At 42.6% G+C, this 14,334-nt stretch overlaps 1 protein-coding gene across 3 annotated transcripts in view; it reads right to left on the bottom strand.

The window, feature by feature from the left end:
• Positions 1 to 1,168: 1,168 nt before the first annotated feature.
• SOX6 (SRY-box transcription factor 6) overlaps positions 1,169 to 14,334 on the bottom strand; it is a 602,615-nt gene continuing 589,449 nt past the window's right edge. For all 3 annotated transcript variants that reach the window (XM_034995170.1, XM_034995171.1, XM_034995169.1), the window contains one exon: positions 1,169 to 7,969. In XM_034995170.1, the coding sequence (XP_034851061.1) occupies positions 7,666 to 7,969 (304 nt within the window). In that variant the 3' untranslated portion in view covers positions 1,169 to 7,665. The remainder of the gene's footprint in view (positions 7,970 to 14,334) is intronic.

Genomic DNA, 14,334 nt, shown 5'->3' with positions numbered 1-14,334 from the left:
GGCAAGTTCCTTGCTTTGCTCAGTCGGTGACACCGACGCCCTCCCCAAGCTCATTCTCCCATCAACGGAGGCAGGCTTTATCCATGTGCTCTGCGTGTAGGCCTGTGTTACACGTGCTTTTTAATTCCCCCCACAACCCTGAGAGGCAGGGATTCTTATCCCATTTTACAGAGGCGAAAACTCAGGACTCCCTTGGGGAAGGTCAGACAGGCTGGCAAGCGGCAGAGCCACGTTGGCGGGAGTCCAAAGCAATGCCCGATGTTTACCTGGGCTTTTAAGAAGCCACGGGGCAGGAGGGAGGCTCACGGCCAAGTCAGGCTTTCAGGACAGCTGTACCAAACTTACAATTTGTGATAAAGAAAAGTTCCGCAGCTCCTTTTCTCTAATGACTCCGTTTTCATAGAAAATAGCGACAAAGAGTTGCTGGGCCTCCCCTTCCCCCTTCGTCTCACTCTCCAGGTGTTGGTCACTAACCTCTGGCGTCCACGGCACAGGCTCGGCTGGGTGGGCCAGTCTCCTCCCAGGGCTGGCTCCCTTCAGCCCACTAGCCCACCTCCATCCCTGAGACTCTTAGAAACTGGTATCATTTGGAGCAGGGGTTCACTCCCAGTCCAGCTCCTGTCTGGACAATGGGGTGGGAGCTCTCCTTCTCTGAGGCAGAAGCAACTGGGACATCGGCCAACCACTCCCAACCATGGCGGCGGCAAAGGTTCCAGAAGTGCGGCATTTTCCACTCGTGGCGGCTGCTAGGCTCGTCGAGGTTGGTGTCAGATGAGAGGCTGGCCCTGGAGATTTGTTCATACCCCAGGATGCTCGGAGCTTTTGTAAACTGTTTCGCTGTCACGAAGAAGTCAGGCAAATGGGAAGTGACATTCTCTCTCCTCTTCTCTTGACAAAAAGCCACCTTGGATCCCATTCCTACCGTCTAAATCCACAAGCATTTCCTGCCACAGCAGCGTTTGCTCCACAATGACAAACGCAGGCAAGTGTTTCCAGGCCAAGGAGTTTGAAGACTTTTCTGAGACCTACCTCCCAGCCGGGCAGAGGCGAGGGCCAGGAGCTGGAGAGCTCTGCAGGCTCCAGCAGCGAGTGGGGGGCGAGCCCGGGCCTTCCCCGGGCTCCACGGTGGGAACAGTGTCCAGGGCACAGACAAGGCCATACACAGAGGTCATAAAACAAAATTTATCTTTAATTTGTAAGTGTCAACAGCAGTACAAAAGATGGAGTGATGACGACTAGATTAAGGGTAGAGAGGACAGTCTTGAGGTAAATGAGCATAAATAGGCAGTTCTTATAGACACTCCCCTGAGGGCCCGAGGCCCCTTCATGGCATATACATTATCACCCAAAGATGGCGTGTTTAACATATCGGGAAAGCACCTTGTGCAAAAAGAAAAAAAAAAAAAAGTAGCTAAGGTGCCAACATACACCAGGATAGGTAAAGACAGTGTGTCTTTCAATTTTGTCTTTTCCCTTAATTATGAGGCAGAGGAGGGGAAGACTTTGAAAAGTACCACTGAAAGATTATTCAAAGTCGAGTTTATCTCACATCAATACTGCACAACGAAATCCAAGAAATGTGTGTATGCAACAAAGCTAAGAACAATGATTCATTCCTTTAAATTTGAAGAGATTTTTTTTTTCTTTTCCCATTTCTTTAATCCTTAGCACACTTTTTTTTTTTTTCCATTATCAAGAGGAGAGTGTGAGAGACACGTGATGGCAACCCTTAAGATCATTTAAAAACTTTACACTGGACTGTACAAGATTTTTTTTTTTGATAAATTATTTACATTTTCAGACTTTCAAACATATTCAAAGCAGCAATAGACACTAGTTTTTATGGTTTTTGTGTTTTTTCTAATTGCCCAAATAGTTACCAGCCATGGGCCAAGTAGGTACCTGCGTTATACATAGAATTTCTACAAAGGAAATCTGCAGTTAAATTTGCTCGAGGCTGTAGCAAACGCCCTTAGCATCCTAAGGGGCCGCACCCCCGTGTTGCTAGGGGAGCCAAAGCCCAGTACCTTGACAACAAGCTGCAGTCGCCCCAACGGCCCTACACAAACTTTACACCTTGAACCAGCAGCCAGCATGTCAGTCCAGCATGTCAGTGAATCGTGCTGATTAAATTAACATAGGATACAATCTCACAATATACATCACAAACAAATTACAAGGTCGGGAAATAAAAGAGTTACAGTAAGATAAGTTATGTAGTAACAGCTTATAAGCTTGTCTAAGGTAATAAAAATTTTACATGGCAAATACAATAATGAATGAACATAAATGCTAAGCCTTCTAATTTGCTACAAGCCGAAGAAGGGTACAATAAAGAGCGCACTCTCAAAAAAGCAAAAACACATATGACAAAGGAAGACAAACGGAGAATGCACAGGAGCAGACCTGCAATGTGCAGCATACAAAACAGTTAAATATTTGCACATTCCCCATACTCCAAGAGCACCAGCACTGAGGCCTCACCTTATGCTTGTGGTTCTTCAGGAATAAGAAACTACTGAGCAAGATATGTCACTGAGTTGCCGTCAAGCGTTCATATAGCCACGGACACCAGTTGGAAGAGTATCTGTGCTAAACATTACCTGTCTGAGCCCTTCCCACCCTCCCCACCCTCTAGCCCTGCCCCAAAGGTACCAGCATTCCGAATACTTGTTCGTGAGCTTTTGGAAAGCAATCTGTCCCCAGCAGGAAAGATGGGACGGGGATGAAAAGGAAATGCGTTTGCATATCAATATTTTCAATGATATTAGCAGAGGGTTACACTCAACAGTATATGGCATCAGAAACAGGACATAATCGGCAGGAATAACAGATAGAAGTTGTTTATTAAGGAAGAAAACATGTCAGGGGGCAGATGACTTAAGGAAATGATGCAAGTGCTTCTGTAAAAGGACAAATGAGGTCATACAATAGTATTATACTTTGAGAAGTGAGCTTAAGTGCCAACTCAGTCCTTAGACAAACGTGCACAGAATCAGGCAAGGCTACAGCAACCATTCTTGTCATTTTCTCGTTATAAAGGAAGACCCAGTAATAATTTCAATACATTCCTCTAGCTGCATTCTTTGTAGTTGTTGGCACTTGGTACAGGACTTCTCGTATGGTTTAAAACTACTAAGTGACTCTTTTTCCTTTCCCTAATGAGTGGGTAGAGGTCAGCTCTCTGCAAAATGAGTAAATTGAGAGAAGCCGCCTCTGCCTGTGGTGTTCAAGCGACCAGGCTGCCTTCCTACTGGGGGTGGACGGGCTTCCTCGGAACAATCCCTGCTTTCAGCTAGCGCCTCTGCTCCTGGCTCGGGAGGCTATGCTCCGAAGAAGCAGCCTGGCTTCACAAGGAAAAGAAAGAAGCCTTTAATTTCAGCCCTAGAGGGATCACACCCTTTTCAAACACCCCAGGCTCCAGTGGGGCTAACGTTCAGGGGAGGCCAGCATTTGACAAGCTCAACAGTGCTGTGAGCCCACACCTGAATTTAGAACTTGGCCTGGGAGACCGAGTCAGGACCCTGGCGTATCGAATCAGGCCTGCGGACAAGGCTGGGGAGTATCAAATACCAAATGAAGCAAACTGATGGGCTCCTAAAAGACCGAGCTGTATACACGTGAAAATGACAAATGTTCCCACCTTCCTGGAAAAGGTACTGCATCGCCTCTGCCAAGAAGATGGAGAGACCGCCTGCCAGGCTGCTCCTGTCCGTGGATTGACCTTTTCTTTCTCCCGTTCTTTCTCTGCCTTCCTTCCTTTCTTTCTCTGCCTTCCTTCCTTCTTTTCTTTCTCTCTTCCTTTCCTTCCTTCCTTTCTTCCTTTTCTTCCTTCCTTCCTAACCCATATGGTCCATTTTTTAGGAGAGGATCGTGAGCCAGTGTCCCTATTCTAAATGACAAGGAAAATCCTGATCCTCTAAGTTCTTTAACAACATGGAGATGATTTGTCTTTGATTTGAAGATACTGTGAAAGAGGAAGCACGGAAAAAGGTTGATGAGCATTCTTTAATCTAACTGGCATGGTAGGACTTTTATTAACGGTCACTCTCAGAGGCAGATTTTTGCCTGTAGAATGGCATTCACGCTTCTTGCTATTAAATGGTCACCGAACTACCTTATAAGATTTAGGTGGACTTACAAAAGCAAATTGACTCTCCCCGAGCTGTCCTGGAAATTTAGGATATTCAATTCATCGACTTTCTATAATAAAAAAGTAAGTGAAAGTCTGAGTCTGTGGACAGTGGGTTCCAAACTGCGTGGGAGCCCTAGAGAAGGGTGTGACTGCCCCAGCGACAGGTGAAACATTGCTCTCTCACTGTGGTGGCTAATTCACTATCCCCATGAGGTACAGTGACTTGTCAACTTCTAGTCTGGACCAACATACATGGATAGAGAACGAAAAGGAAATACATAACTTATATCTCACTAAGTATTCATGAACCAAAAATAAATTCTATTTCTATGTTATATTTACACAATTAGAAAAATCTAAAATGAGATGGTAAAGTCATAAAAACTTTGTTTAAGCCCCACTGAAAAGAAAATGAAGTGATCCCTATGATTGTCATTCTTTAATTTCCATGGACATTTAGAGCCAAACTTGGCTAATAAATAGAATAACCTGCTTATACGCAGAATTTAGATTCAAATACAGCATTACTGTTTGACCCAATGAAAGAGACGTTTACAATCAGATCATTCCTGAATAGCCTTTCACTTTTAAGAACATGGCTAGAAGTAACTGCACCCCAGTACTGAGGCAGAGCTGGAGCTAAAACAAAGTGTTCATACACACATGTATTTTGCATAAATAAATGAAATAACAAGACATAAAAATGACTCAAATCCGGCAACTGTGAGGCAAGCCCACACGAGTCGAAACAGATGACTTTTGTTCATGTCGTTTTCTTACAACAGTTTCACATTAGTCAGAAGTGATAAAAAATACCATTTATATCCAGTGCTTATAACACTTACGAAACAACATCTGTGAGTGTGTGTGTTTTTTGTTGTTTTTTTTCTTTCTTTCTTTTTTTTTTTTTTAACTACAAGCAAAATCAAGTTTCAGTCCTAAAGAACAGTCCTTTGTTCTCCACCAGCCCAGAATATTATTTTGGCATGGTCATAAAAACAAACAAAATTAACCTACTCTTCTAAATGTTTGCCTTTGTGCAAAATTAATTACATACAATACAATGCTAGCCATACAGCACTCTACCTATGCAGCAAAATAAAAAAAAGGAGGAGAGAGGAGGAGAGAGCAAAAGCAAGAGCCAAAGAGAAGGAGAAAAACACATGAGTATGAAGTGAGGAGGAGAGGTATATAGTCAAAAGAAATCAGTAAGACAATAATAAATATTCATTTTTTGAGAAAAAATGACCTCCTCCTCATTTGAAATAAATGTACAAAACAAAGTTCCAATCCCCAACCAATACTAAGAACAAAACATTCCTATCAGTACCTTAATCAGCTTATGGAGAGCACTCCCAGCTAATGACACAGCCCATAACATCTTGGCTAGACCTATTTATTGCTATTAGGTATGGCCTTGAGCACTCCTTAAATAAATATGAAGGTACACTATTTTCTTCCAAGTGACAAAATGGCTCAAGAAATCTGATGGGGCCGTTCCTATGTCCTGGTGATCAGATTCTGGGTTGTCCCATGAGGTGAACTGTCCCATTAACTGACATTTTCCCATTGAACCACTCCAGGTGAGGTTCCCTCCCCCACCATTGGCAGTCAGTCCTGGTTTCAGGAAGGTCAAAATGGCAGGGCTGAGCTCACAGTAGATGGGAAAGGGGAATGAAACCTCACTGCCTCCCAGCCCATCAGCACATCTCCAGAGAAATCCTCGTGTGACCAGTGCCGTTAATCGTGTTCACAGGGAGGCATGCCCCCCTCCCCACGTGGCCACTGGTGGAGGGAGGGAGCCAGAGGAGCTCATCTGCTGCCCCAGGAGTCATCCGTTCCCCAGAGTTAACAGTAGGAACATCCCCTTTAGGGAATGTATTTCCCCTCCTTCTCCTTCCCTATGGTTTTCTTTCATTCTCTGGATGTATCATGACTATTTGCCTCTATCTTTGCCTTGAGGCTGTCATGTGCTTCTTGGATCCTGGGGATTTTGCAAAAAACAAAACTCCCTAGGTGTGCCAGATGCAACAAGGCAACTCATTGTGGAGGTGCCAGCCCATGACGGCATCACTGTGGCCTCCTCCGTGGTCCACAACCTTGGGCTTTCGGCTTGGCTGCGGGACCCTCCTGCCTGGCAGTCACCACTGCTGACCCTTGCAGCCAAATGGCGTTTAGGGGAAATGCCGCTGATACAGATCCTACCACTGTTGCTAAACTGGATTAGAGGGAAATTCTGGCAAAAGACTTGAGGTCACAGAGAACCTCAGGGGCATACCTGTCGAAGTGTAAGACTACACACCTGTATCCAAATACACAGCCCTACAGCCAGATATACATTTATGTTTAAAAACAATATAAGTATTTAATAGAATCTTGTTTCAGAAATGCTTCCAGATGCTCTGGGGACATAAAATCACTATGTACATCTTTTGTATGTAGCAGGAGAAGGAGGTGAAAGGGGCTGAAAAGATCTTCAGGGAAGGAGGGTGAAAAACAAGAATTATTAAATTAATGCCACCAACATTTTTTTTCAAATAAATAGTAAGTGGACCCTCGACATTCTGGAATGAATAAATTATTTAAGAGAAAATGTGTTAAGACTGAATGTCAGGGTTAAAAGGTGAAGGGATAATGGATGTAGTGAGAGGTGGTCTCAGGCAGAGAAGACCACCACGTGGGTATCTGGTGTGGTGAACGCTCTGGGGCGCGCTCGGCGCGGCCCATTACACACTGATGGCACGTCAAGAGGCAAACACGATTGGGTACGTGCACTGTGGCAACCTTGTTCGTTCCTTACAATTTCTTGTCTCCAGATTCCTGAGTACTTTACCATTTTCTGGAAAAAAAAAATGTGCGGTTTGCTATTTTATTTTAAGATGCCAAAGATTGTCTAAGACTTCGCAGTGTCTCCTTTTAAGACTTCCAAAATATGAAGATTCAAAAGTTCTGAGAAAAGTTTGGCACATTCAAAGTTTAACTCTACACATGGAAAAATGGAATTCCGAGGCCTTTTGAATATGCTCTACATGCAGCTGCACACTCTGTGGACTTGTTCTGTTTCACAATATGAAATCCTCAGTTGTTCTCGCAAATAATTCAGAATAAAAACACATTCACAACCTGTAGGCCGGCACAGCATACCTGAGTGAGAATGTTTAACCCCATCTAAAACAGTAACTTAAACCTTTATCAACATCCAAAAGGAAAAAAAAAAAAGTAAGACAAAAATATAAGACTTGTAAGACAGCTATGGGTTGAGATAAGTTTTCAAGTCCTGGTGTCTCATATTTAATATGTCTTCACCTAAATTAAAACAACAACAACAACAACAATAACAATAACGACAAAAACTCAAGTTCGTGAAAAATCCGGGAAAACTTAATCTGTCTCACACTTTACGAAACAATTAAGACCATTCTGCTGATGTAATTATGGAGCCACAAATGCATGCGGGCTCTTTAAGAACTTTTTGTTGGGGGAGGGGAGGTGAAATGTCAAAGTATTTTAATTCAGCAAATGAACACTCCTCAGTTGGCACTGACTGCTTCCGGGGCTTCATTTTCACTGCTATAGTCTGATTTGGGATCGTCTTCATAGTCGTCATACATTTCCATTTCATCTTCTCCATTAATCATTTCATTTCCAGCTAGGCTCCCGCCGTCCGTCTTCATACCGTAAGTGCTCTGGATGACCGGGAGGCTGGGCTCTGGGCTGGCCGAGGTGCTAGAGCAGTCAGATGTCATCTGAGGTGACGGTGTGGTAGTTGCCATAGTAAGAGCACCAGGATACACAACACCTGTTCCTGTGGTGATTGGAATCTGAGGCTGCTGCCTGTATGGATTCAAAAAATAAAATAAAACAGGGGGAAATATCTCTCTATATGTTCTTCCGGGTGGCATTGGCACTCCTCCCCCATACATTCCGAAAGGGGGCTCTGTTTGACGTTCTAAGCAAATGACAAAACGGGGCTAAGTGCTCCCTGGAGGAGTCCTGCACATCTCCCCGATGCTATGGTTGGGCATTAAGCAATACAATAGAGCAATTTATTGATGGTTTTGAAACATAAAAGCAGGGTTCTTACAACATTACATACAGCAAAGCTTGAATAACACTTGGCATTTGAAACAAATGCGGTAGTCAATTCCGAAAGTTACATGTGACATCATTTTTTAAGATCTCCCAGGATGATAAAACAAAAGGACTGGTAGCATGAATCCTATTTTAATGACACTGTTAAGCAGGCTTGTGTCTTCACCTTGGCTTGAGAACTGTACAAAGGGAAGATCAAGATGAGAACTGATCAAGTATGTCCCAGAGAGTCAGATTTAGCAAAGCATATATTTAGTATCCATGCAAATGTCTACCTATTTCTGTGGCTGAACTTGTAGGGATGCTCCTTTAAGGAGCTTCTATTTTCATAATCATGGAAGGATCATCTTGGATGTCATTACTCCCGAGGCCCTGGCCTGGCACTGAGTTGGAGGAGTCAGGAGTGAAGAGCAGCGAGAGCCTTGCAATTTGTCAAAATAACACACATTGCCTCATTCCAGATCCTAGTGGGTGCCAAGGATGGGTCACACCAGATCATTCTGTCATAATGGTACTCGAGTTCAAATAAACTTACCAGACCCTGTATGAAGGTCAGTCTCTCCCTCTACAGGGAGACATCGTTATCTGCCTCTCAATTTCCCTCGAGGCATTGTAATTGGTTGAAAGAATTAAAGACCTATGACACCAGCCTCACAGACTGACTGAAACAATATTCTCATGGTTGCAATATTTACCAAGTGTTCCTCAACCTTAATGGACAATAGTTACAATTTAAATTCATTTCAAAATATCACTGTAACTATCCTTTCTGAGCTTCAGTTTCCAAATGTGTATGAGAGCTGGGGTCAGGGAAGTCTTGGAAGGTCCTTTCACCTTTTAATACGATTTCAGGTCGGTCCATCCCTTGAATGGTTCTTATTGACCCTCTACAATACCGTTAAATCTTTCTATCCACCTCAGTCAGAAAAATATCCCGAATCTAAGAAGAAACAGCTTAGTTACCAGCTATTCTTTGACATTTCCGGACTAATTTTCTCAAAAAGCCCTGCATGTCTTCCAGCCTGGTAGAAGGAAAAATGATGGAAATGACCTAGACTCACTCTGGGAGATACCTCATAATGCTATCTTTAACAACCTCTTCCAATCCCCAGAAGGCATGACTATGATTCCTTCACCTCTGACTAACATAATATAGTGGATATTTTTGTATATGTTCCCTCATTCAATTAACATGGCAACCACATGAAGTACTGTCATACCCAGGTTTCAGATGAAGAATGTAAGGCCTTGTTTAAAGCCCTGCATTCAACAACCAGCAGAGCCAGCCTTCGAAGCTAGGTGACTTGACTTGAAGTCTATCACTCTTTCCTCTATAGATATACAATATACAAATACACTATGCTCACCGTGTCTCATAAAAATTCCTGATTTCTATAGATCCTGTCGGTACCCAGTTGGCACTAAGCACCTGATATTGATCCATTTTCTATGATGCTCATGGTGATTTTTTTAATTGCCTGAAGAAGATGATAGAGGAATCTATATCTATGCACAGAAACATCTCATAAAATACTGGTTTCCCTCTCATAGACTCAAATTCTAAAAACAGTATACTTCTGCTTCCTAACTTTTGGGCAAATTAACGCAAATTAAATTTCATGCTAGTCTGCCCAAGGCAGTGAATGCCTCATTAATTTTTTTACTGAACTTGGATAATTGTAATAAAAATATTTTTGCCTTAATCACATAATGAGTGTAGAATAAAAACTTTTATTACAATATTAACCCATTTTACAGATTTCCCAATTTGGTGAGCTAATCTATAACATAAACTCTACATACCATATATAAACTATCCAATGGTACACTTTCTTTTCATAAAGGACGTTCTTTTTTCCAGAAAGAAGAGATGGTCAGTTTTGTAGTATTTTTTAATCAAAATATCTGTATGTATTGGGCGCCTGGGTGGTTCAGTTGGTTAAGCAACTGCCTTTGGCTCAGGTCATGATCCCAGGGTCCTGGGATCGAGTCCCACATCAGGCTTCCCCTGCTCTGCGGGGAGCCTGCTTCTCCCTTTGCCTCTGCCTGCCACTCCCCCTGCTTGTGCTCTCTCTGTCAAAGAAATAAAATCTTTTAAAAAAAAATCTGTATGTATTGATCAATTAAATAAATTTTAATTGAGCTCCTATTATGTGCTGGGGATAACGCTTAGATGCTTATGCTTAGATGCTTTCACATTATCTTCTTTAATCCTCACAATAAGCCTAATAGGCAAATATTATTTCCCCTCTTACCGATGAAGTTACCAACTAAGTTTCAGAGAGTTTAAGTTGTTTGTCCAAGGCCATATGAGCACCACAGCCAGGAGCTGAACACTTTCTTAATGTCGTAAATTCTCTACTGGATATCAAGATTAGGGTGAGAAAGGCAAGCTCACATGATCAGAAAAATCCTTGGCAATATGAATCAGAATCAAACTCTTCTAAACTGGGCTCCACATATTTAATAATAATTGGACATTAAGTTGGTAATGGAACATTAAAAACAAACAAATAAAACATCTGTACAACTTACTTTCTGGAGTGAGGCACATGATATTCAAAAGCCTATACTGGTAGTAAAGGGATACCAGACTATGTCACCTGCTGACCCCCTATCTACTTCCTGCCTGGTCATTGCCCCTCATTCCTTAAAGACATTAGCTCCTAGCTTTCTGTCACTCCCTCTCCAACATTTCTTCTGCCGTAATTCTTGATGACTCACTATCCACAGAGGTGATAATTTCAACACCTTGCTATCTCAATTTCTTGACCTCCTCTCTGTGGTAGTGATCTGTCCCCCTCCCTGTGTCAGCAGACCTTGTCCTTTCCAGCTGTAACCTCACCCTAATGACCATTTTAAACATCCCACTTTCTGACCACGACATCTTATCTTTCTAGTTTTCTTCCTCTAAAACCCCAGTTCAACAATTCTCCCACCCTATGGTCATCTACAATTCCTTGATCGTTTCAACCAATTTACTCTGTCCCTGTCCCTCCCCCTTGTGTCCTGACTTTACCTCTTTACCCAGGATAAATTCTGTGGTTAGTCACTGTCTCGCAGGTACTCTCCCCTCCCTTACACGGCAAAACCTGAACTCTCTACCTACTTGTGAGCCCTCCCACGCAGCTGAACTTGGCTGCAGAAGACACACTACCGTGCATACATACTAGTCTTTGAATTTTTTTTTTTACTGAGGGTTCTATTCTTTGAATTTTTGAGCATGAATTTCAAATTGGCCTCTGGTGCTGTTCAGCCATCATGTTGTACTTTTTCCTAGGCCACTCTTTCTTCTACTCTCCTAGAGAATTATTTCACACCTCTCAACTGTCCTCAGATATCCAACTTCTCCCATATCTTCACTCTCAGTTGATGACCTGGCTTTCCATTTCATGGAGAAATTAGAAGTAATCAGGAGAAATTTTTCACAAGCTCCTGCCATCACATTTATCCATCTACCTCTGTCTGTTCTAATTATCTGCCTGCCTTCCTGTATTTTGAATGAATTTGTAATCCAATGTAAGGCCAATCCTTTCCTTCTGCACCGAATCTATCTGTTCTCACTTACTAAGGATCTCTCTCCAGTGGACTGTCTCTCCCATCTGCATGATCAATTTTCCCTCTTTCCTGGATCATTCCCATTAGCACATAAACATGCCATAATCTCTCCCACTTTAAAAACAAAAAACAACAGAACTCTCTCTTGACTCACATCCCCCTCCAGCTACTGCTCTATTTCTCTCTCTCCTTTAAAGCAAAACTCTGAAAAACTGTGCATATTCACTCTCTTCATTTCTTCCACTAAATTCTTAAATCTACTTCAATCACTCCCAACACTCCACTGAAATGCAGCTTATAAAGGTCACACTACCAATGATCTCCATGTTGTTAAATTCAAAAGTCAGTTCTTGGTCCTCATCTTACTTGACCTATGCCAGAGGCAGCATCTGATACAGTTGGCCACTCTTCCCCTTGCCGAACCGTTTTCTTCGCTGGTCTTCTGGTCTTCTTCCTATCTCATTACTGCTCCTTCTAGGTCCCTGGATGTACCGTCCCTCCTTATCAACCTGACATCTAAACTCTGAAATACCCAACGATTAGTCCTTGCACCTCATCTCTTCTCTATCTCAATTCCTTCCCTTGGTGAGCTTGCCCATTTTCAATAGCTTCGAATATTATCTAGGTTCTGACAACTCTCAAATTTGTATGTCCAGTAAGCACCACATCCCTAAATTCCAGAGTCATATATGGATATAACTTCTTATTCGATTTGGATGTCAAAATACCATCTTGGATCTTACAGATCCAAAACTGAACTCCTGACCATCTCCATATACCTCTCCTCTCAGGACCCTTCTGATCTTGGTTAATGATTACTTCATCTTTTGGCTGCTTGGGCCAATCCATGGTAACTGCATGTCCTCTCAAACCCTATATCCAGTCCATCAGCAAATCCTAGTGGTCCGCTATCAGGAATATATCCAGAATCCGTCCACTTCTTGCTACCTCCACCCCTACAAATCTGGTCCAGGCCACCGTCAACCCTAATCTGTTCTTCCTCCTTATTTCAGTCATGTCCCCTTCAGACAATACTCAACACAGTAGATAGAATGATCTTTTAAAAACCTAAATCTGATCACAGTACTCTTCTGCTCATGACCCTTCCATGCCTTTCCATCTCACTCAGGGTCAGATTCAAAGTCTTCACAATGGCCAAAGGTCCTGTCACAGTTTGCCTCCCTACTACCTCTCTGACATCTCTGACTCTTCCCACCTACCCACTCTGCTCCTACTACTCTGTCCTTGTTGATTCTTGAATATGCCAATTGCAACCTTCCATCCAGACTTCTGCAGTGGCTGCTCTCCCTGCCCGGTTGTTCCTCCAGAGACCCACATGGCTTGCTCCCTCACTCCGCAGACCTTTGCTTCAAGTGGGAGCTGCTCAGTGAGGTTCTGTAGCCACTCTTTTTAAAAATTGCACTCCATCCTCTGACACTCCCTACACTTTCCCTACTTTACTTTGTTCTAAGGCACTTATTACTATTTAATATTTATTTATTCATGTATTGATTGGTTGTCTGACTTCCCCTGCTGGAATGTAAGTTTCATGAGGACAGGAATTTTCACTGATATAGCTCTAGAACTTAGACAATGCCTGGAACACAGGAGGCACATTCCATACTGCATACATGCAATGAATGAATGAATGAATGAATGAATGAATGAATGAATGAATGAACGAACTAGTGAATGAGGGGGGAAAACAAATGAAAAAGCTGGGTAACCTATTTGAGAGAAGAAAAGATGTAATGAGACTAGACATATGCAAGGGAAGATAGTGGAGAAGGAATGTGAATATAACCATCTTTAAATGAATGGTTGTCTTTATAAATAAGGAAGAGACTTGCTCTAGAAAAGGGACCAAAGAAGAGGATTGGAACTAAGCAACCAAGTAGCAGAAAGGTAGATCGTTGCTCAGTGAAAAGAACTTTCTAGCATTAGGACATGTTCCACAAAGAAACTAGCTCCCTTGGGAAGTGGTGAGCTCTCCAGCCCTAGAATAGTTCAAGCAGAACTCAGAGAGGGCTCCTACAGCGGCTGGCTACTTGAAGTGTGTGACTTCTGAGGCCACTTCTAAGTTACCACTGATTCTATGGATGCAAAATCATAAGCTAACTATCATGCTGGCCTTGCTTTCTCATTGTTGTTATCAGCATAATAAAAGACTAAAAAATCAAGTGAGCATGGCTAATTATAGTTGCTGAATCTTGGCTTTCAAGGGTTTCCAAAATATTGCTCCACCCTACCTCTCTTACTTTTCTTTACTGCCAGGAATAATCTCTAGGCTAGCCTCGTTTTTTAACTATTGAACATTTCTGCATTTCCCTCCATGTGTTCCTGCTCTTCTTCCTGCTAACACCAGGCTGACCCTAACCAAACCTCAAGCCCCCTTCCTCGAGGATGACCTATGTTAGCCCTAATGCATAGTAATCTCTCCTCCCCTGAGCTTTACTTGCTCTTGTCTATAAAATCAAAATTGGTACTTCACTATACATTATGTGGAGCACTACGCAATGTATTCTCTCTCTCTCTATGTATGTATAACA

This window comes from Mirounga leonina, unplaced genomic scaffold, assembly GCF_011800145.1.
Source record: "Mirounga leonina isolate KUSES-001 unplaced genomic scaffold, KU_Mleo_1.0 Mir_92, whole genome shotgun sequence".
Taxonomy (NCBI): domain Eukaryota; kingdom Metazoa; phylum Chordata; class Mammalia; order Carnivora; family Phocidae; genus Mirounga; species Mirounga leonina.
Note: the sequence above shows the minus strand (reverse complement) of the source record. Positions and strands in the feature narration are given on the sequence as shown.